This window comes from Vollenhovia emeryi, unplaced genomic scaffold (genome assembly GCF_000949405.1).
Source record: "Vollenhovia emeryi isolate VEMERY1.0 unplaced genomic scaffold, V.emery_V1.0 DF939175.1, whole genome shotgun sequence".
Classification (NCBI taxonomy): Eukaryota; Metazoa; Arthropoda; class Insecta; order Hymenoptera; family Formicidae; genus Vollenhovia; species Vollenhovia emeryi.
Window position 1 is genome coordinate 116,156 of NW_011967191.1, and position 23,592 is coordinate 139,747.

The following is a 23,592-nucleotide window of genomic DNA, read 5'->3' on the forward strand; positions in this document are numbered from 1 at the left end:
TTTTTTTCAGTGTATTAATGCAACTATTAAATTAGTTAGTTACAGTTACCGATGGATAGAAAATAACGAAGTTAAGTTAGAGTTACGAAAAAAAAGTAACTGTAACTGTAACTTCGTTACACGTAACGAGTTACTTCCCAACCCTGCAGTTATGTGTATAATATGTACATTTGCTCGTGTGCTTAATAATGTTATCATGTAAGTTATACAAATTGCTATTTACAAGAAACTACATTTAGAAGGAGAATCTAGATCTGTACTCTTCGTGATTTACACTCGTACATTGTTCCTACTTATTTCCAACGTACATAGTAAAAATTCTTATCAGCATGCGAGAAGCATTAAAAGGATAAAAAGTGAAAGTGCACAACATCTCTTCTCATTGATTAGAGAAAGGCAGCCTCGAATCGTTAAAATGTGCACATAATTTCTATTTCTGTACGATCTTAGCGAGCTACGCTGATAAAAAAAATATTTTGGTCCGAAAATATGTTACTTTACTCAAGAAAATTATTCATAAAAATTTTTTGTCAGTGTAGTAACAGTCTATAACCTTTCGAATTACTTTTACTCGATGAGTATTATCTATTATCTTACGCTATCCATTATTTTTCTCGTTACATGCGTCAGGAGTGCCTTCGAGAGACACAAATTTCTCGATGAAAGTCTTTCCAAATAAATAACATCTTGATGACTCGTCAAATATCACGCGGTCATCACTGTTGCTGGAGGCTGTTTGTTGCCGTCGTTGCTACTCGTCGCGTCTACCTGGCCTGGTGTCCTCGGCGTTCTGTCTGTTGTGTCTGTCTCTTTATTCTTCTCCAGATCGACGTAATATATGTGCCGCGCGACGTAGCAAAGTATAAACATCTCCATTAATATCAGCGCGTTGCACGTCACTGAAATCGAGAACAGGAAAATTATAAAGCGATGTTATCAATTGTATTACGTTTAACTTTATCTGTTATCAATGAAGGCATTTATCAAGATTGTGAAACGTTTCAAAACATTAATAGTAGTCTTAGAATTATTTTAAACGTCTACATATGGTTTTAAATATATGTTTAAAAAAATGAATTTGGAAATGCCCTCTTATATTTGAAACTGACATGGTTTTGGCGGAATTAATAATAATAATGATTTCATCAATATTAGAAAAGACTAAAATATTAATATGTAATATGCAATAACGTAAAATTATCATACAACACGAATATCTAAAAGAGATCTTTTTGACACAAATGATATACTGTCTCATGTTGTTTGGAGAAATTTATTCGTAGCGCGTGCAACGGGTGAATTTTTATGGTGCTCGCGGATGCTGCGTGACGTCTCTTTTTTTCAGTGAAACGAGTTTCTTTGTTACAGTTGGTTGTAGGTCCGTGGAGCAGTGAAAAGTAGAGACGTATTCTAAATTCAAAGTTGAATGATCCTATCGTGCTGTTTGAAGAAACTACCGGGCCGTAAAAAATTATCATGCTTTTATTGGCCCCTAGCCAGAACGTAATGTAAATAGTGAATCAAATACGGCCGAAGGTATACGAGTAGCCATACAATTCCTGCAGCTTATTTGTCCCGGATGAAATGTTCCATAATTTATTAATTGTCCGTTTTGTTATAGTTAATACGAAATGTACAGCAACTATTTATAATTTTAACGGGACACATTATAATTAAATAAATATGTTTAAAAATGTTGTTTTCCTAGTAGCACAGTGTATTGACTAAATATTGGCGAAATATTCGCCCAACGTTGGTTATATTAGAAATGCATTGACCGATATTGTCCAACGTAAAGCCGACATTGGCTACGAAATAAATGTATTATATTGCACGATAATGATTATATAATATTAGATTTATATTGGAAGTGCGTTGGCCAATATTTAGCAATGTAATAAGAATATTGCTCTAATATTAATACAACATTAGATGAATATTGTTAAATAGACATATTGGCAAAATAAGAGAAGGCGTCCATCTTACAATATTGGACCAATATTTGGAATACTAGAGTTATATTATTTCCCAGTGTTGCGCCAATACATTGTGCTGCTAAGATTTACTGTGCATCAAAAGTTTCTGGCAGTCTAGAATAGGCTTCTTACAAAACTGTAGGTCAATCAAATAATTAATTAAGTAATTGAATCTAAATAAATTGGATAACATTTATAGTATTGATGGTTATTTAATCGCAGATATCTTTAATAATAATATTAGTAAGATTTCTCAGCTGGAAAGCTACGATATTTGTATGTACATATAATTTAATTTTTCAAATCAATTTTAACCGTTGATCTTGAATGCAGTAGAAATAAATAAAAACTCGAAACAGAACGAAAATGACAATATATGTATTACCGTTGGCATAAATTGCCGGGGTGAGTGGATGATTGCACGGAAATACGCCCGCGGTAGGCAAAATCCTGATAATAGCTGTCTGCAGCTTAGAGAACAGCAATACCAATTGTAACACCAGCGTCTTATAATGTAATTTGGCCTCTGAAACGGAAACGGATATCGATCAGAAACTTTCATTCCTATTAATGTTGCATGAACAGCAATTTCTCGAAAACCACGTTCTGCAACAGTCAGCAATTATCCCAGCATAATTATTGTTGCTCAACAGATATGTGTGCGTTGACTTTAACAATGGTAAATTTTCTTCGACAGACGCATAAGTTGTCATTAAGATGTGTAGAAAGTGTCTCGGATATGAGAGATAAATATTAATTGAACTCATCGTCGAGTAAAAATGAAATTAAATTATCAGAAGTAACATATGTGTATATATGGTATAAAGTTAAAATAAAAATTATTATAAAATAAATATTCTTGTAAACAGATGTAAATAGATTTGATAATAATGTTCTAAGTAAGATTAATATTATAAAATAAATATATTAATAGAATATGTAAGTATTTTCTCAGTTCAAACATTTTTCATTATGTTAAATATAATATATTGCAATAAAAGAGTGACATCACATTATGATAAATGAAACAAATCTAATGGAGTAAAAGCGCTAAGAGCCGTGATAGGATGTTAACATAGACATAGTAAGAATAGACCGAGCATGAGGCCTGAAATCTAAGGATCAAGTAGACAGAGACTGACAATAGAATACCGTGCACCTTTCTCTCTCTGATGAGAAGAAAATGGGAGGGCGTAAAAAAGAGTGGGAAGACAATTAAGCTTGTGATAATTTCTACACATGTTCATACGCATGTCTCATACTAGAGCTCTATCTTATAATAAAAGACTTTTCTTGTATATCTAAATCGCTCGCGACGTATGTCTCATACAGAAATTAAAAACATTAACGTACACTGCACGCATATGAAATGTACATAAGATAAATTGTATATTAAAATAGCGGTACAAAAAGATATGTTGTCAAGATGTGGGACAAAAGCTTTTGATGCTACAATAACTTGTCACAAGTTTTGACAAAACGCGTTGACAATTGTATTTTGCCGACACTCGTAATTAGTTATCGTAACAACGCTTTTAACTTACGTCGTGACAACATATGACTCTTTGTACTATTTTTAATATATAATTTATTTTACGTGAAAGTACATTTTACATTAATGTTTTTAACTGCTGTATGAGTCATGCGTTGCAAGCAATTTAGATATATGTTTTTATTTTAAACTTTCGTGAAGTGTGTAGTGAAAGAAACTTTGAAACATAAACGTATACGCTCATTACCTGGAACTGCTGAATGTAAAGTCTTTGTAGCAATAGTTAGACCGTATATCCCTAAAAGTATGCTGATTACCATGAATGGCTGAAGGAATATGCCGTATTGCGTGGCAACTATTGTATCCTCAGCATTCATATAGAGTAATATGAGGTAGAGAAGACTCTGAAAATATAAATATTTTCTTACTAAAATGTCGGCAATTTTTAAGACTCTTTATCAAATTCATCTTTTAAATATTATATAGACACAAACACACAATTTTATGTATCCTAATTCCGTATGTCAAAAGTCGTATTTGCTTTAACAGTGAGGGTATGTTTTAATACTGATTGTGAGAAAGAAATTAATATAATCAATTTTAATCAAGCATAATTAATGCAGCTAAAATGGTAAATGCAATAGATGTGACTATATTTCGATTGTTTTTTACATTGAGAAAATGTTTAACCTGATACTCCATGGTGAATAATAATTGATTTTCATAAATTTTAATCATCTTACCCGGTAGTTATAATAGTTATTTGGCATAAGTGAAGCGATAATCGCAGCGTGTGAAGAGGATGGGGAGGGAAATTTTTTACCTGGGCAATAGGAAGCTGTAGGACCAGGATTCCTATCCAAGACAAATTGGCATCGGTCATTTGAAGGTTCGGAAAGGGCAGACAGGGCCAGCAGCAACAGGGCCCGACTCGTAGCATCAACGGTGGCGTCTCGCTCATCTTCCGGCGACCGACATCCAGCAGGAGAAGATAGAGCCGATATAGCGAAATCATTAAGAAAATCTGAGTTACCGCCTCCGATAGCAACTGGCCTCTGTCGAAAGTCGAAGGGACATCATTCTCACAAGTTTCGCGAGACAAATGAACAATCGTTAAAATAATGAAATTCTAGGAAAACTCTAGGGAAATTGTTATCGATCAACAAATTGAAATCGTTGCATAAATAACAGAACTTCAAAATGCAATTAATAAAATCTACTTTTATCAGTTTTGTTTTATGATTAATGATTGTAATGTAGGAAGAAGAGATATTTGATTAAGATTCTCTCTCGTGCAATTGATAACATTTTCAAGTGAATCATCAAATCAATGTTTAACGTATGAAACACAAGAGGCTCTCAAAATTTTATTTAGGAAAGCATTACCGTTAACAAATGCAAACATTATTCGCAAAGTCAGCGTTGTCAAGTACTAAAAAAAGGTGATGCGTCAGATAATTTACGTCGATAAATAAATGAGAAACACGAGGTATGTCTGAAAGAAGATTATCATTTTGATTGAATTTTTTTCTTAAACAATCTATAATTCGTAATAGAGTTCTATTTATAGTTTTGTCTTTCTGTTCTAATATAGAGGAAAGTTCTCTATTATGAGATAGGATAGTAGATTTTCAACGTCCAAATGCAATCGCAAATCTTTTTTCGCAACGATTACACGATTAACAATCCATTTCCCGCTGAACAGATTTCACTCCAGGGCAATAAATTCACGGTGGAACCGACAAATAATGTTTATTGATTTAGCAGAACCCTCGTTATCTCATATTAAGAGCTTATCTCATAATAAGGGACTTTCCTCGCTACATATATTCGAATGGAAATTGATCTAACCGATCTTATTTTATCTTATTTTACAGTTAATGATGGTATCACACAGGCTAGATAGTTATCTAGCTAGTTTAGTATAATACTAGCTGGAATTTATGAATAAATCTGTGTTATCTAGTGCTTGTCTAGTTGCTATACGGTACAATGGAATAAATGGCGCTGAGAAAGTTAGCTAGCTATTGTCTAGCTACTAGCATTTAAAAAATTGGTTAGTATTTGAACAGTGAGATTATGTCGTTTTTGGATGTGGTAATATACATAAATAGATTTATTGTATAATAAACTTTTAAGTGAGACCCCTATTTAAAACTAAACAATATATAAGAACCGCCGGTGTGGGTCACAAGGCAGGATGTAGGTAGCCCAACTAAAGTTCAAGATTTGCAAGTTGGGCTACCCACATCCTGCCTTGTGACCCACTTTGGCGGTTCTTATATAATATATTGTTTAGATTTATTGTGTTCCTTTTTTCCTTCATCTTAAAATGGTTTTTTGTATATAAAAATTTTTTTAGCGAAAGAGAAATTTTAAGTTATCTATTTAGGTTTTTTACTGGAGCATTAAACTTAATCTTTCCTAAATACTCGAAGTCTACGAGTTTCTCATTTTTATATTTAAACAAGTGTTAAGAAAATCTGTTCCTAAGAATATTGTTTTTTTTTAACAGAAAATAACGGAGCTTGTACAGTGACTTGCGATACTAATTATATGTATTGTATAAATATTGTATGCAATTATCTACGATTAATTAAATCAAGAAAGAGTATTGAGACCTTCCATTATCAGTGTAACATACAAACAAACAAGTGTGTATGATCGTTTCTACGGGTATCTCTGCACGAAAGAGATTCCTAACAGTCCGTGGTACGATCAGTTTCATAACTTGTTATGTATTGTGGTTCAACAATAAAATATTTTGTTAGAAATTTTCACGTGTACGTAAAACTACAATTAGAACTCTGTCTTGAATTGCAAATCTAAAATGAACGTAAAAGCATAAAGTGGAAACAGCAACGGTGCAATGCTCATATTTCCATTTTACACTTCGCTGATGGCGAAGTTTCTCTCATTTCGATATCGTTAAATAATCGCAATAGGTCTTTACTTTTTACCTTGGTAGCGCAATCGACATTAGGCTGCAAACGCTCGCAACAGGATATACTGACATGATTATAATGGCATTTGTTTTATACAAATCCGATTCTTTTTGGGAGAAGATATTGCGACAAGCATTGGCAGAAAAGTATATTGTTAGTACCGAGATTATCGAACCGACGCTTAGCAATGCAGTACCCAATGCATCTAAACCTGCAAAAAGAAACGACGATTAGAGAACGGAAATGTCGGGATTTGTATTTCGATGTTATTTCTGTATGTATTTACATACTACGTGACGACGCATGCATTCAGCCAGAATATTAAAAACCATTATCGTTATTTTTGTCTTCTAACTTATCTTATCGGTAATTACGGACAGGTAATGACGATAATGATAATAAAAATTTTTAAATTGCTCACAATTAATTAATTGCAGTTTTTTTGTGAGCTGGAAAAGTATTATAGTAAGAGTCTAGATGCTGCACAGATAATTCGACATAGGTCGCGAACAGTTTATGACACAACAGTTATGACATCACTTTTAAAGCAGATGTGTTTCTAGTAATTTTAACTCGTGGTATTGTTATCACATTAGTTTTCAGCGTTATCACGTATCTATCTGGTAGGCACTTCTCTGTAAGATTTATACCAAGAAAGTGTTATCTAAAGGAGACATTTAAAAAATAGATTAAAGCTTATCGATGTGTTTAAAAATAGTTTGATATTATTTCCATACGTAAACTTTTTAACTTTTAAATATAAAATTAAATATATATTATATATAAACGTTTAAATAAAAGCACAAGTGTGCACAATTATAGTACAAATAAACAAAAAGTTACATAATTGATCACTGTACTCTAAATAAAAGAGTGCCTATGTGTAGAAAAAGTACGTAGTCACATGATATGGAATTGTAAATCGCGGTACTTATCAAAAGTATACTACCATGCAATTAACTTGTTTAATTTGTTCGTTCAATAAGCTTTGTAACGAGTAGCATGAATTGTACGATTGTTTACGAACTATATGTACAATAGTACATTAAACATTCGCGTAGTTCGTAAAGGTAAAATTCGCATAGTTCGTGAAGGTAAAATGCGCATCTGGAAAACTATTTCCATCACATAAAATGCATTTATACGTGTTATTTGTATCTTGCTTGTTGCATTTGTTGTGTTTGTATTTCTTGTATAATTATTGTAGCTATGTATCTTCACGCAATACTTTTATAATCAAAAACTACATAAAAGTTTGAGGTTTCCTATTTATCTTCTATTGAATCCATAAATATTTTCGATGTATACTCATGCGCGCAAGAGTAACGAGTACTCTTCGCGTAGGTCTGACAATTTTCGAGGATGTTCAACTCGCGCGAATAAGGTCTCGTATACCGGACGAACTTGAGTCCAACTTTCACCGAGGCGTTTACATCGCTCGATGGAAGCGTATCTACTACTGTACGCGTTGCAATAAATTCGCTTTCGTAAAACAGTGCGGCTGTGTGCATTGATATAATGTATTTCCATAAATTGTGCATAAAAATATCGGATTCCTTTTACACATGAGAGTTATTTTACTCGAAATGTTAAGAAGAACAATTTCTTAGGCATTTAATACCGGCTTTGCGCTAGTAAACTATGCACTAGTATATCTGTCATGAGATTTTTGTCGCACCAAACTCGGAATACCTGCTTTAGACACGTAACTCACTTTCTACTATCATTATCCATAACAGTGCGAGCTCCAATTTTCAACGCTTGCTGTAAAGTTTACAACTAATGCTTCAAAACGTGAATATTAATAAGTAAGTCGAGGTCAACGGGTATATGAGACATCACAGTTTATTAAATTATAAAGTTTATAAATATCGCAAAAGAATTCAGAAGATAAAAAATCTGTCGCAATTTAATAACTCAATAATGATCATGGAATTATTTGTCATTTAACAAATTGCCTTTACAAAATCTTTCTTTTTAATTTAATGACTGATTAAACGTTCCAACTCATTACTGGTGTGTCACATACTGTACAACATAAAATTATAATTATTTAAAATATATTAAAAATATTACTAGCAAAAATATTACTGTTATATTGAAAATTGATTAAGTTCTTCCTTTAATTTCATTCTGAAGATGCTAATTGCTACACCTGACATTGTGTTTTCCATTTCTTTTTTAAAAGAGAAAATTCTGTTAATCGGACTTTATTGTCGGAATTACCGCACCATCCGGATGTTGTCAAAACTCACTTTCTACAAGCTCGATAGCAGAAGGCACGTAATTCGGGTTACAGCCAGCATGAACAGCGAAGTTTTCCACATGATTGTCCATGGTTGTATATTCTCCACTGAATTCGAAGAAAAATTGTCGTCTCACAACGCACTGTCGTCTGTTACTCGCGGATTTAATAAACTCGAAAGGTGCGTTCGTGTAAAGTAGTCTTATAAGTGAAGAGAGGGAGAGAGACACGGTCGCGCTTGTGAATAGTGAGAGTGAGTCCCCACTTTTACCTGTGCCGCCATTGGATGTTGTAATGAATTATCACTTGTGCAAAAACGAATACGCCCGTGCGCGCAAGAGACAGATACGGAGACAGAGAGGGAGAGAGAGAGAGAGAGAGAGAGAGAGAGAGAGAGAGAGAGAGAGGGGGGGGAGGGACAGGGAAGAGAGGGAGGAGGGAGAAAAATAGTAAACGTAAGAAGTGTCTTTTCCGTAAACTTTCTCCCTCTCTTGCTGTAGTTTTAACTCATTTTCCCACGAAATGATTAAATAATAATTTCTCAATTGTTACCTGTTTGTTGATTAAAGCAAATAAGAATAATACTGAAAATATAAAATAATTTTAAATTAATACCTTAAAATTACAATATTGTGAAATTATTATTATTATTACAAGTTATTGGAAGAAATGAAATCTCATATTTAAAATTATGAAGATAACTAAAAGTTTTAGGATCGTTTAACAATTATTAATTATTACATTTATTGGAAAATTCTTAGAAATATTATTATTCGTTTACGTTGTGTAAAACTTTTAAATTTTTAATATTATTTATAAAAGAAGGATTTACGCGAAGAAATTAAAGGAGAGAAGAAATTACAAGGGAAAAAAATGACAACTTCACGTTAAAACCAAATCATATTTTTTATAATTAACAATATTATAATTCGTTTCTCTTTGCGAAGAGCTTATAAGTTTATTACATTACGTTTCTGCATCTCACGACCTTCAATTGGCAATGGTAGAGAATGTAGAGTAAGACTTGATTATATAAAATGTATACAGCATAATGTATCATAATTTATTCATTTTAATTCATTTTAATGCTGATTTTTATTGTGTGTCTTAAATAATTTTATACGGCACATACATATGTTTGACTTGTCGAGATGCAGTTTCTTGTAAATTACTTATAAGTTTATACGGAAGTTGCTAGTTTTTACTGTCTTCAATTGTGTAACAAAAATAAATCACTTGCTCTTTGACTACAGATGTATGTACACTAGGAATCATTGATGCCTTTTCACATGAATTTGCACACGTATCAACGCATTCATATATTTTGCATATATTTTCGGTTTTTTGAATTTATTTTATCTTGTATTATTTACAGAGTTGTTTAATTTTATTATACTTTAATTTTTCTCTTATACACAAACTTTGTGTTAAATTGTTCTACTTAAAATGTCTTATGAAACCAGTTATGAGCTCTGAAATGTTTCATTTTTCAGTTATATTATCAAGTGAACACTTTTGTCGTGATATTTTCTGACTTACCGTTAGTAACTTTTACTGGTTAGCGGTATCCACTTGGTCTATATGGCCTGAAAGAAAGTGTTCATGTCTACGTATCTTCGAACGATATCTGTTACCGACGGTCGCTGTCGAATCAATTTTTTAACAATTTTTAACACAAATTGCACAGTCGTACATGAATAAATTGTAATAAGAAAAATCGTAATTCTCTGATGTTATATAATTATTTTATGAAAATCATTTTTGCATAAAAATATCTCTTTTTAATAATTTAGCACATACATACATATGTGCTTTGAGACTATATCTTTTTGATATAAAAATAAGATTCTCATGTATGATTTTTCGCGTGCATGTGTCTATTTTTGCTCAGTAATAATTTTTTAACAGAATATACGATTAAATTTTAGTTTCTTGGTACAAAGCGACTTGAGAGACTGAAAGATTCTTAGGAATTAAACTTAAATAGGAAGGAAGCAGAAGATTCCCTTTCTTTTGAAATTTAAATCAATAATTTCTAAAGGATTATGAGGGGTTGAATTCTGTAGATTTCGCGAAGGTTTGAAGCAGCTTTATTGAAAGATTTGAAAGCAACTTTATCTTGATAAAAATTATATTGGCAGATATTTTCATAAACTTTATTATTTATCTTTTTATTTATAAATATATGTTAGGTAATAAAGATATGTTACAATCTTTTAATGGAATTGTTCTATTCTATGTTTTTGTATATAAAATTTTGTAAAGATGAATACATTCATAGAATTTTCGAATTTGGAGTTGTACATTTTTTGGCAACTCAATGTTATCCGTCGGTTGTATTGGAATTTTTAACGGAAAACTTTCGACACGTCCCATTTGAAAAATTTACATTATATATTTGCAATACGTTATTACAACACGCGGATAGTATGAAAAATTTCGATAGCTCGCTGCAGCGCGATTGGGAGAAAAATTGGAAACCAGAGAAATGATTGATGGCCTGTTCGATGCTGCAGTTTCGATTCATATCTGGTCGGTTAATATTTTTTTCTTCTCTTTTTCACAGTCGCAAAATATAGCAACTCTAACCAGTTGCGACGTCGCATATTTTAACTAAATAAACAATTAATTAATTAATATTTAATACTCCTACTATTAAAATAAAGTAAATTATAAGATATAGGTAAAAATATTATTTTCTTATTAAATTTTCTTTATTTCGTATATACAAAATATCCTTGAACTATTAAATTATTATTCAATTTAAAAGCGAATAACTTAAAAAGTTGATAAGAGATTTTTTTATATAAGAATTAAATGACTTATAATTCTTGTTTTCTTTACGGTTCTCTCTCTACGGGAGTCAGAATTCTTGTTGATAAAAGAGTTTATTGCAGAAATGATAATTAATTCGTAATCCCGAGAAGCGGTTTCTTCGAATTTAATTAGTTCGCTAGCCACATATCATTTCTCTTCCAATTTTCTAACCGTTTGGCGGCGATGACGGGATGGAATGTCCTCCTTAAAGACCAATATCGGTAAAGTCTCATCTTGCCGGTGGAGAAGCTTGATAAATGCTTTTCCATAAGAAGGGAAAGAGGTAAACGCGACAGCGGTTTTAACTAATTTCCATGACGCGGTTTTCTGCCAGCCGGCCTAAGCGTTGTGTTCTAACTAAACGACGTGAATGATATTAGGTACCTAGGATATTAGCGGAAGGGTGAGATGGAGAGAGAAAGAGAGAGAGAGAGAGAGGAAGGGAGAAAAGCGACCGCGATCGATTGAAGGACTTGAAATATCAGATAGACGAATCTTGAAAACTCAAGCTCGAGGAAGCTCTTTCTAAGATGGAGAACCTTTCGGGGCTCGTACGTGTGACCTTGGGCTGGAGCAGAAGGTGGGACGAAAGGGGTCGATTTCTTGTGCAGATTAAGCGCATGCATGTGAAACTGCTTTCTCTGCCGGCAGTGCTGTTTGCGAGCGTTTTAAAGGTTGAGGGATTTGCTCGCGTAATTGGCTTCATTAATGTTGATATTGACACGGCAAACTTTATTTCGGTATGGTAAATATGTATAGTGATATGATTTATTTACGCAGTATTATAGCAAAATACACTCATCCTTTGATTTACGCGATACTTTTTATGCACGGGTTCTTTTCGCGCACTAAATAATCCCTCCGTGTACACGGTATTTCTTATGCGCGGTTAGAAATATTTCTTTAAATGAGACACGCTGATAATAAAATTCAAGTAGAAAAGTGTCAAATGTTTCGAGTGATAGAACGGTATTTTCGAATTAATTAAAAACAGTTGTCTGCTTTGAAACACAGTACTGACATCGATAAAATTTAACATTGTGTTTCTGAATTTGTAGTATTATTTTTTAGTGCAAATATACAAAATAAATATTTCTACAATATGTGCAGGCTGTTATGATTTTTTTTGTACCGACAGGCACAACTTGCGCAATTCTCATATAAAAAAAGAACCTTTAAAACATGTACAAGATAAATAAGAGATTAATGTTCTTTTGTATATTATTGAATGTCCTCCATGTAATATACATTACAATTATTGGTGTGAATGCTCTCACTGAAGTCCCTGAAAAAACAAGGAAATAGCAGGTTTTTAGAATGATCGGATTTTATATAACAAATATAAAATAATCCTTGTGTGCGTGACAAGAAAGAAAATTTGTGAAGAATTTATCTTAACCTTATTGCCAACACGTCACGTTAGAGCAAAAATATGTGAGTTGTAGCGGCGAGAATGAAAATATATGCAAGGAGAAGTCCTACTGAATCCATGTCACGTTTAATCTTTTGGGAATTATACATTCTGTCGCCTCGCTGTTGAAGTAAGAATACATCTGCGAAATCGTTGGCTTCAATTGACTGTCTAAAAAGTTCTCGAATACTAATGCAGCGCTATATATTTTTCTTTATTTTTACATCTTTCTCTCTCTCATTCATATATTTTCTTTTCCGTTCATTTCACTCTTATTTATCTCGTAGTTTTTATAATTATTTTTCTTCATACCTTTCATATTTAACACTACATCTTATTTAATATCTTTGTCCCTTGATCAACCGTTGTAAAATTGTTTTATCGTAATATTATTATTAATGTTATTTTTTCTATGATGCTGTACATATGTAAATTCTATATTCCAAATTTTAATATGTGAAAATAAATTATTAAAAATAAGTATATAAATGACATAATAAAGCTCGCATTTTTATTATTTTATATAAATTATTGAAAATAAGTATATAAATGACATAATAAAGTTCGAATTTTTATTATTTTATATAAATATATAATAACATTTTTAATACTATATGTAGTTTCTTTGACGAATAATTTATTTTTAATAGAGATCATTATTTATAATAAGTATAAATTTTTTTTGTCTTCTCCTTTTTCTCTGTAAAAAGATTAATGGAATAACGTATGCGCGAATGCGTTTTCTCTTTAAAGAATATTATTCTTTTGCCTCAAATGTATTTCTCGTGAAAATTTTTGACTTGAACAATGTTACATAACACTTAAACGCAAATTTCATACGTTAATTTAATTTTATTCATGAATATCTAATGGGAAATGTATTTACTACTGCGCCACAAAGAAGTTATAATTATTTAACGCTGGAATTTCATAATAAGTTTACATTGAATATAGAGTAAGCTAATAATACAAGCTTTCACGCGCGGGTAAAATTTTCGTATCCACGCTGTCATTATTAAATTGTCATTTGACCTTTTGTGTTTCTACATTCGAGGTGAATTTAACATAGCGATTCTGACAGTTCTCTACAATTACGTAATTGCGTAATTTCTTCGAACACTCGAGAACCTTTGTACATATTGAAAGTAGCATACAATATTTAACGCTGGCTTTACGGTTGTAATTAATTTGGACCGCAGACATTTTGTCGCGTTCGCAGAGATGTGGCGAGATATTAAGTCGGTCATAGATACACGACCAGCCTTGACGTATATAAAAGTGGCCTTTACACCGGCGATAAATATTGAAATCGTATCGATCTCGCTTGCGAATCAACCACTCTCCCGCTTTTTAACATCGTTGACAAGCACGATACATCATCGTTATTATCAATAATAATTTTCCTCCTTGCATTGTGACACGAAGCTATATATTTTAATTTAAGAAACTCGATTTATGTCTATATCTCTATTGATAAACACAGAAAGTAGAAAATTGGTCTGCATATTTTGTAACGTGTTACGCTGTAATTAATATCAATTTACTTATTTATACTCTATGTCTTTATTTTGTGATCTCTGCCTGAATTATATTTTTATTTCGTAAACGATGCGAAACATAATTAAAAATTATTGTTACACTCTTAATAACAGAAAGACGATAACAAAACTCATGAACAGACGCTACGTGAAGTTTTCCCCGGGACAATTTTTACTCATTAGCCGCTGATTTTGTCGACCGTCACCATGAAATGTATTGTAAAACCGAGTTCTATGATATAAACTGTGAGAAATTACCAGAAACTGGATCATCAACACATTCGGCAAATTCCGTTCGTTAATGGCGGCCGCCGCGAGTTTGGTCGTTCCAGTCTGACAGCCTCGGAATTTCATCGGAGCGCGAGACAATGGCTCACTTTCGCGGCTGTGTCGGTAGCGTGCGAATTTGCAAATAAATTTTGTGGGTATCGTTATCGATTTCCGTCCGGGAATTGGGACAATTGACTGGATACGACGGATAGAGCGGGCTTACATACGCGGATGGCCCCATCTGCCGCGGCGGCAGCCGCGAACATTAAAGTTATAAAGCGCTGCGCATGCAAGGTGTCGTGAAAGCAACCGTCGTCAGTTTGACAACAAATCTATAATTATTTCCCGTTGCCTTTCATTTTTAACACACGTTCTCAACTCACAATCAGTTTACGAGAATATCGAGAAAGTAACTTTTCACACTTATTTGGTATTTTATTATATTTTTACGTATTATTTACTTTACATGTTATTTATCAATCATTCCTAATATATATATTATAAAAGCTATATTATTTATGGCTTTCATGGTAAATTTATAAAGGATTTTGCTAACAATAAGCTTAAAACTCTATTCTGATCTGATTGTGAGATTCCACTGTTTTTTTTACCTATTAAATGTCTTTTCATTTGTGTGCAATTTTGAATTTAATTTAATCCGTCCAGCATGCCTAAAACGGGAAGTTATCGACGAACACGAATACCTGGCACATCCCTATTAATGACTGACGTATCAGGGCCTCGTCGCGCTGATAAGCTTACAAAGAGGCGGCCGATATTCATCCTCTCTGTAATATAACACTAATTACTTTTGCGAGCTACTTAAGAGTATATCCATCGAAAGCTGCTAAGTTTAATTCCGTTAATAACTTCGTTATTTTGCGGAGTAAGTGAACGAATCTTGTTGGAGAAAATGCAACGTGGTGCTTTTCTAATCCTCGGACACTTAGAAAACTCTAATTTAATCAACTTTGTTGTATTTTTATCAACTTAAATGTTTCTTTTTCGTATACTTTAGTAATTGTTCTTTCATTTTCTTTCTTTATTTAAATTAACCTACCCGGTATTTATTTTTCTTTCTTCTTATTTAAACACATTTACCGTTCTTCTCTGTGGGGTGCGAAGAATTATGGAATGTCTCTCTTATCACCTTTTTATATCTCTTGTTTACCATAGAGCGGGATTCTAGCAGAAATTATAGCGGCTTCTCAATCTTCCCAATTTAAAGGCCCGCATTCGCTTCACCCTTCTGACGGAATAAGAATCTTTCTGTATACAAATCTGAAGCCATATTTCGAGAATCTTTCCATGTGAAAATAAAGCGATGACACTTTAAAAGATATCTTTCAACGTATTTGCTTCTTTATCGTCGTTTGGACCATTTATTCTCTTTAAAGATCAATACCTCAGTTGGAATGGAGGCACAATTGTCACCAATATCGATAACAATCGTGGAATAATAAAGAAGAATTTCAATACGATGGAAAATAATTTTTAGTGACCATTGTTGTACGTTAATATTTTGTTATAAGTTTCCGCAATATTTTCGTTTCGTACGAGCAATATTGTCCTGTCCTAATTGCGATATTGGTTTATGGCAATCAAGTCCCAAGATTACTAAATTATCGACTTTCTATAACAACTTTCATTGAAACTTTTTTGTAAAAAAATTTTAATTCCATATCTATTTATCTCAACGATTACAAACCAATAGATTTTTACTGGAAAATAACTTCTTTGTAATTACATTTTAATATCAGTCTTAATTGTAATAATTTTAAAAAAATTTGATTTTAAGGTACTATTATTTATGTTTAAGTTTTCTACGTATTCGTCTCAACTTTACTTTCTCTTAATTTAATTTTCGGTTATTTAATGCATTGCAAATTAAATCAGAAATTTGAAGATAGATTTTTAATTCTTCAAAAAAATCTTATTCAAAAAGGTAATTATTTATGTATCTTAAAATTTGAAACAGTAACAACTATTTTTCGATAAGTTATACTCATCCGTTTACAGAAGAATAAAAGTTATGGGCGATTTTCCGCAACAGTTTAATGAAAAGACACGAATGATCTGTTGATATATCGAATATCGTTGACGCGACGGATTCGCGAGAGTTGGTAAATGGTCGTTGTGATTAATTATCCATCTGGCGACAAATACGGACTCTTGAAGATGTATTGAATCAAAAGTAGGGAGCGAGGCGAGCTGCGTCATTGTATGTATTCAGATAATATTTAAGATCTATTACTGTCATTACTATTCAGTGAAAAATATTGGAGAGATTTTGATATCGCTTATAATTAATAATTGCATTATGAGCTAATCAACAATGAAAAGATTTAGTACTGGAACTATTAAAAATCATATCGTTTATATCGTTATCTATTATATACAAACAATCTTATCAGTAAAAGGATATTTTCTTATCTATACACACTTCATAAGTGTCTCAATTACAAAATAGTTCTAACGGATAATTTAATACTAGTCAGAGAATTAAAACAAATAAAGTTAATTAAGAACAGTTATATGAAATAAAATTATATCATCGTTGGAAGCTCATTTTTCTATTTGTCTCAAGGCTTTCAGTATGCTCGCTTGAATTATTCTCTGCACCGCGGTGCATCAAAGTGTATTTCATTAAGGGCGTTTCATGTCGTGCACAACAGCAACGTCACATCGTTTGCGATACATCATCTTCTGCCTCGCCATAAGCATGATTACGCCCGCGCGTCACGCCTTAGGCATTTACAAATGGAGAAAGAAAACATTGTGGTTTATAGAAATGTTTTAGTGGGACGGAAAATAAAAGCGGAGGATGTTCAACAGCGTTGTAAAGTGTACTGCACATTTTACTATTGTCTTTACGGTATTGTCTTTACGGTGTATTTACGGCTGCTGCAATATACCTGGTAGTGCGCCAGAAATAGACTGCTTTTAATGCCGATATTAATTTAAGAATTCTATCTTGGTACTTTATATATAATAAGAAATAATAAATACAGATTTAAAAACAATATATATATATATGTGTGTGTAAGAAAAAAAATGAAAATTTTTATAAAATACTAAAATGTAATCATTAGAATAGAATTAAAAATTATAAAGTATAATTACGTAAGAGCTGATGACGGATTTTTTTATAATATATTATATACTTGTCGGAGGTTATTTTGTTATTTTACTTAAGAATTTACAATTTGAATTAATATTTCAAATGTTTCGCTAAATACATAACGCTACAGATTTGATTTGATTTAATTTCACTTGCGCGTATGTAATTACTTGTAAGACCAGGAACAATTTTTTCTTGCCAAGTATTTATCGCGCGGAAACTGTCATTTCTCAAATGCTCACTCTCGAGCGCTACGTTGCATTTACGTTGTATTGAATAAAGAAGCAATAAAATTCTATAGAAAAGGAAGGGAACATAAGATTTCTTTTAAGTAGAATGCACGTCGCAACATCCGAAGCGCGTGATAAATGCTGTTCTCGTTTTCGTCCTTCTCTTTCGCACGACAATGTCCTGCTTCACTATTCGTTGCTTTGTAAGTAAGACTTGTTACGGAAAGACTGTTGCGTGCTTCCTGGAGAACAATCAGTCCGATGTAACGCAGAATCGTACTCCCGCACTTCACGTGGTAAATAAAGTCGCCCGTTTTATCTCCGATTTGTAGGCGCAATTATACGCGATTCCCCGATACGACTGCGAATTACCGTAAAAGCCCACGGCATGCAACGGTTGTGTAACGGGATTAAACGAGTTTAATAAAATCGGAAAATAAGAGCAAAAAGGAAGCGTTATTAAAAAAAAATACGTTATAGGAAAATTTTTACTGTAACGGAGAAATAACAATATATAAAAGAATGAGTGTATTAATTTCAGTTTGTGGCTACACTTTTAATAAAAATTCTGATAGTTTATAATAACGCAATTTCATCTTATAGAAGAATATAACATTATTTTTATATGATTAATTAATTGTACCTCAGTTCTGATTTCTTACTTAAATTTAACTTATCGTTAATTTTGCTTAATGCATGTGTTAAACATGCTTCTCATTATAAATTTCGAATGTTTTTGTGCATATCCCTGTGCATTTGCTAAATGCTCTTTCTCTTTATGTTCCTACATATCCTTTCTAAATATTTTTTTCTACTATTTCTTCACTATATTTTTCTATATTTTTTCTATAAATTTGTCTCTGTTTTTTCTTTATATTTTTATCTATATTTTTCTCTCTACATTTTTCAGTATATTTTTTCCCCACTGCTTATCTTTATTTTTCACTGACAAAATTTCTCACAGAAATACATATATTTTCTTAACATCCTTCTCTTAAATCTAAAACTTTTATGAATTTATAAAATTAACGAAATATGAAAGTAAGGAGAAACAAAAAATATTTTCACATGTGGAAAATCTCGCGCGTGACAGACATCATACACAAGGGTCGGCTTATGGGAATGCCTTGTTCTCTTCTTAAGGCAGCGAGAAAAATATTTTTCTTATTCTTTCGTGATCCCCACGTGCAATATATACGTGTGTATCTCGCGACTTGACGACGAGGGTCGGATACAAAGCGAGAAGGAATAAGGGAACGTCTTTTCGCGGCTGTCAACACGTCTGTCGACGCAAAATGACACTAGTATCGGTGGTTACCCTAGCGAAATCGCGTCTCTCGCCTCTCGTTTTCGCGGGCCATTTCCTTTAATAGGCACTGTCTGTCAGTTGCTTTATATGTCGCCGTTGGTCACGATTTTGCCAGTTACAATTGTTATTCCCATGGAACGGAATTCACCATGGAGTTTGATATCGGTCAACGTGAACGTATTGTATAATGTGTATTCGCAAAGGAAAATATTATAACTGGATATAACAATTAAAAAATTCGTAACAGTGAATGTATAATTTAATAGCGGAATATTATTCCTGTTCGCAGAGTGAAACGAATATTTCATAAACAAAAGAAAGAGTGTTATTTGTTCTGCTTGCTTTTCTACCTTGATTTTATCATTAAGATATAATGAAATGCATATTCAGGACGTTTTAATAAATTTTGTCTGCTACGATGATTCTTATTTCATCAATTTTATTATTAGACGTATCTATCCTCGAAGCAAGTTGAAATTTGTCTATGTAAAATTCGCGAAGGAATGAGAGATCAGAAAATAAGTAGGTATATACATATGTCAGATGAGGGAGAAATAAATAAATGAATGTATTAAAGAAATTGTGGTGGAATTATAAAATACCTTCCTCTCTTTTTTCCGTGTCTCTTTGTGCGCAGTTGAGCGGAAATAAAATCACGCGAGTTGCAAATATAATAATATCGTATGAAGTTCTCAGTAGATTCGTTTATAATTTTTTGAACATCATTGCAGAAAGAGATGAACTTTCCCAGATCACTACATTTTAATGTTTTTATTCGTTGCTTTATATTTTATTTATTTATTTATTTATTTATTGACAGGCAAAAAACCTTTTTTAATAAAAGTATAATAAGTTACAAACGCGATATATAATATTGAAGATAATTTGATACAAATACTATTAGCAGAAAACACTATATTATAATAATAATGGAAAATGCGCGGAATGTCTCTCGATCGTTACAGTCTGTTAGACTATCGATCAATCACGCTGTTTTCCGCTCTCGGTTAACCGCAAACAATCCCGACCATCGCGACAATGTCGTCGCTCTAAATTAATTCGCCGCATAAAATGCGGGAACTCATAAAATATTGACATGGGAAATGTTGCAGGATAGATTGGAGAACGAATGACAAGGATTAAAGACTGCATTGTTCTATCTTTCGTAATATAATGTCGTTTATTTTCTCCTCCCTCCCCCTCTCTTTCTAACTCTCTTTCTCTTTCACACACACACACACACACACACACACCACACACACACACACACACACTCTCTCTCTCTCTCTCTCTCTCTCTCTCTCTCTTTCTCTTTCTCTCCTCTCTCTCTCACTCTCTCATTCTCTCTTATCAGCTATTATCGAATGGAATAAGATTAACTCGCGAAATTACATGCCAGGCGGAAAGACTAAACGTTCGCCTTTTAGCCCGTAGTTTCGACAGTCACTACTTTTCTAAAAAAGAATACTTAAAAAAGTTATCTCTTATAGGAAAAATAAAGAATATAACTTTGATGGGAAAATAAGAAGAAATATACGCACCTCTCGGAAACTCATATAAGATACGTCTGATTAATTATTAAATATATACTATACTTAAAACGACAGATAAGTACAAAATGTGCGTGCATGTGTTACAGCCGAGTCAATTTTACCCCAACTCAATTCGCTTATAGCCGCTGTCTTTCTCTCGCACTGTCGTCCCCATTTCTTGTTCTCGTTCTCGCAATTTACATAGATATCTACATATCAGTCCTTTCATCGCGGTCTCACATTCGCACTTGCTGCGTGTGTCTGATCTGCCGCCAGACACTTTTTAAATGTCTACGCCGCTTTATAATTGCCATTGCAGTGAGTCGCTAGACTCCCTCATTTAAACGCTACGCTTTATTTATTAGGCCCTGTGTACAGCGTGACATAAGTTAAACCGTTGTTTCTTCAATGAGATGCAATTTTTTTTCTCACGTCACCTCGGGATTGTCGGATATAACATTTGCGCGTTCGCACGACCAAGCGGAACCGATTGATTATTTCGCTGATCGAAATGCACGTCGAATCCTACATTCTATGGCATCGTAATTTGCGAATAGTTAATATTGCTGATAGAAAAACATCTCTGGAAATGTGATTAATCGATTTTGACGTGATTAATCGAGAATTCTTTCGTTAATGTCGCGTTTCTTCGTGTTTCGAAGGGAAGAACAATTCATTTACAACAAAGATTGAACTATTACTCGACGTATTTTAAGCGTACAATTTTATCTTTTTTCTATACATTATTTCGTAATGACTGGCAGATTTAACTTATCAACTCACTCAAATAATAAATGTTAACTGTTTGACATTTTATTTTCTAGTGCTGCTTTGATTTTTTTACAAAAGTGTTTTTGCTATTTTGATATTTTCATTTGGTATACTTTTGTTTTTCTTAATTAGTTGACGCGACGCTTTTGGATCGGAGCGCGAAAATCGGCTTTTAAATGCACCTTGTGTCTTTCTCCTTCTACATATTACGATCAGCCAAACTTACTTGAACGGAAGCCCGATGAAATGTGTTTAAACCCCTCGACGACAACAATTAATCACAACATATACATAGAAAAATAATACTCGCGTCGATGTGTCGAGACAGAAACACTCGTGTTAGAAAAATTCGTTACATTTGCCTCAAGTTAACGTACTTGGATGCACGTTGTATACGTATCGTAATTTGCGTGTTTGGTTACCACTGTAGAGATTAATACCTTGATCATTCAAATTGAAGTAATTGTCATTACAATTAGGGAAGCCGGTACACAAATTAACAGTGCACACGTTCTTATTGGTTTAAAATAAAAATTCGCCTTTTATTATTAATTATGCCGCAATAATTATCGATCAGAGCAACGAATGAGTATTATCTTTAATATTTATCTTTATTTAATATTAGTGCAAGAACTCGTTGCTCTCCCGTGTGTTAACGGTAACTTTTTTACTTTCCCGTAAGCTTTTAATTTTTTGTTTCTTCCTCCCGTTCCTCGCATGTCTAACTATTACGAGCGTTTTCCAGATTATGTGCATGATTTCATATCCGCGGAGGAGAAACGTCGTCGAACGGATAAGTCAATTAAAAACTGTTCCGTATAATCGACGATCCGGAATTAAAGTGCGCTCGCGGCGATATTATTGACATCCCTAATTGCTTCTCTGCACAACATAATTTCCTTCTTCTTTTTTTGGACCAACTCTACAATGATGACGCGCACAGTTTAGTTCGATATCTGTATGTTCAGCGCTGGGAACGATCGTGTCTAGGAGTAATAGCAATCGTTATTATCACGACTAACAGATAGGATTAATTAGAGATACATCGAGATGCTGCTCGATGACGTTTCGTCGAGTTGGTCGTAAAAGCGATCCGAACGAAACCGCGCTGCGAAAAGATACGCGAAGCACCGATTCGATACTTTGACAGATTTGGTCAAAACTTGGAATATCGCTAAGTACGTAAGAAGAAAGTAAATCGTAAAAAAATAACGATATACGTACAACGATTTAATCCTTCGTTTAGAATTCAAATTTTTTCCTTCTCGTACAAACGGCGAGATTTGTAAAATTCTCTTTACACGAACGAACGTTTCGAAATGAAAAAGATCTGTGTGACGCGTCTTTTCCAGCGAATTCATTTCTGGATTCGTCAGATTCCGCTTCAAAGAATTGCAAAAAGGACGGTATTTCCAACAAAGAGCAATTTAAAACCATCTTTTTATCTATTTCGTAATTCGTAGATTTTCTCGCTCACAAATTCGCTTCATAAATCCGAGCGAATATTTTAATACTCGCGTTTTAGATCTCCGTGTCGAAAAATTTTTGTAATAATCTTTCAGCGATCTTTCGCTATCTTTTCTGTAGCGTCGCTGACGGCCTGCGCGAGCGTCGAGTTTTTTTTTTTAAATCCAACTTTGGCGAATATTTACGACGAAGCGAGTTCGATGGCGAATTTAAAGGGTCTGCGATAAAGCTATTATAGAGCGACTTGATTTTCGTGTACGACGAGTTTCATTAAGGGAACGTAAAAAAGATGATTTGTCAGAAATTCCAGGATGCACGGAAAAGCCGTGCCTACTGGGGAATTACGCTAATTAGTGTCTTTACTCGGACGGTCCGCGTAACTGCGCACGTTAGCGTAGTCTCTCTTTCTCTTTCTCTCTTATTCACTCTGTCACTCATTTACTCTCTCTCTCTCTCTCTCTCTCTCTC

The 23,592-nt window shown here is 33.2% G+C and overlaps 1 protein-coding gene across 2 annotated transcripts; it reads right to left on the bottom strand.

Moving 5' to 3' along the window:
- Positions 1–105: 105 nt before the first annotated feature.
- On the bottom strand, positions 106–8,861 carry LOC105563429 (organic solute transporter alpha-like protein). 2 transcript variants are annotated; one of them, XM_012015020.1, is made up of 6 exons: positions 8,669–8,861; positions 6,429–6,624; positions 4,292–4,523; positions 3,716–3,872; positions 2,362–2,502; positions 106–899 (listed from the first exon to the last, which is right to left on the bottom strand). In XM_012015020.1, the coding sequence occupies exons 1-6, from the start codon at positions 8,748–8,750 to the stop codon at positions 706–708; spliced, it is 1,002 nt and encodes a 333-aa protein (XP_011870410.1). In that variant the 5' UTR covers positions 8,751–8,861; the 3' UTR covers positions 106–705. The 2 variants fall into 2 exon arrangements, with proteins under 2 accessions (XP_011870410.1, XP_011870411.1); XM_012015021.1 differs by lacking the exon at positions 2,362–2,502.
- Between the last annotated feature and the right edge of the window lie 14,731 nt (positions 8,862–23,592).

Coding starts and splice junctions, on each gene's coding strand:
- LOC105563429 (XM_012015020.1), bottom strand. CDS start 8,750: ATGGACAATCATGTGGAAAACTTCGCTGTTCATGCTGGCTGTAACCCG. Junction 4,524..6,428: donor ATGTCGATTGCGCTACCAAG/GTAAAAAGTAAA, acceptor GACTTTCGACAG/AGGCCAGTTGCTATCGGAGG. Junction 900..2,361: donor CCCGGCAATTTATGCCAACG/GTAATACATATA, acceptor TCTCGATTTCAG/TGACGTGCAACGCGCTGATA.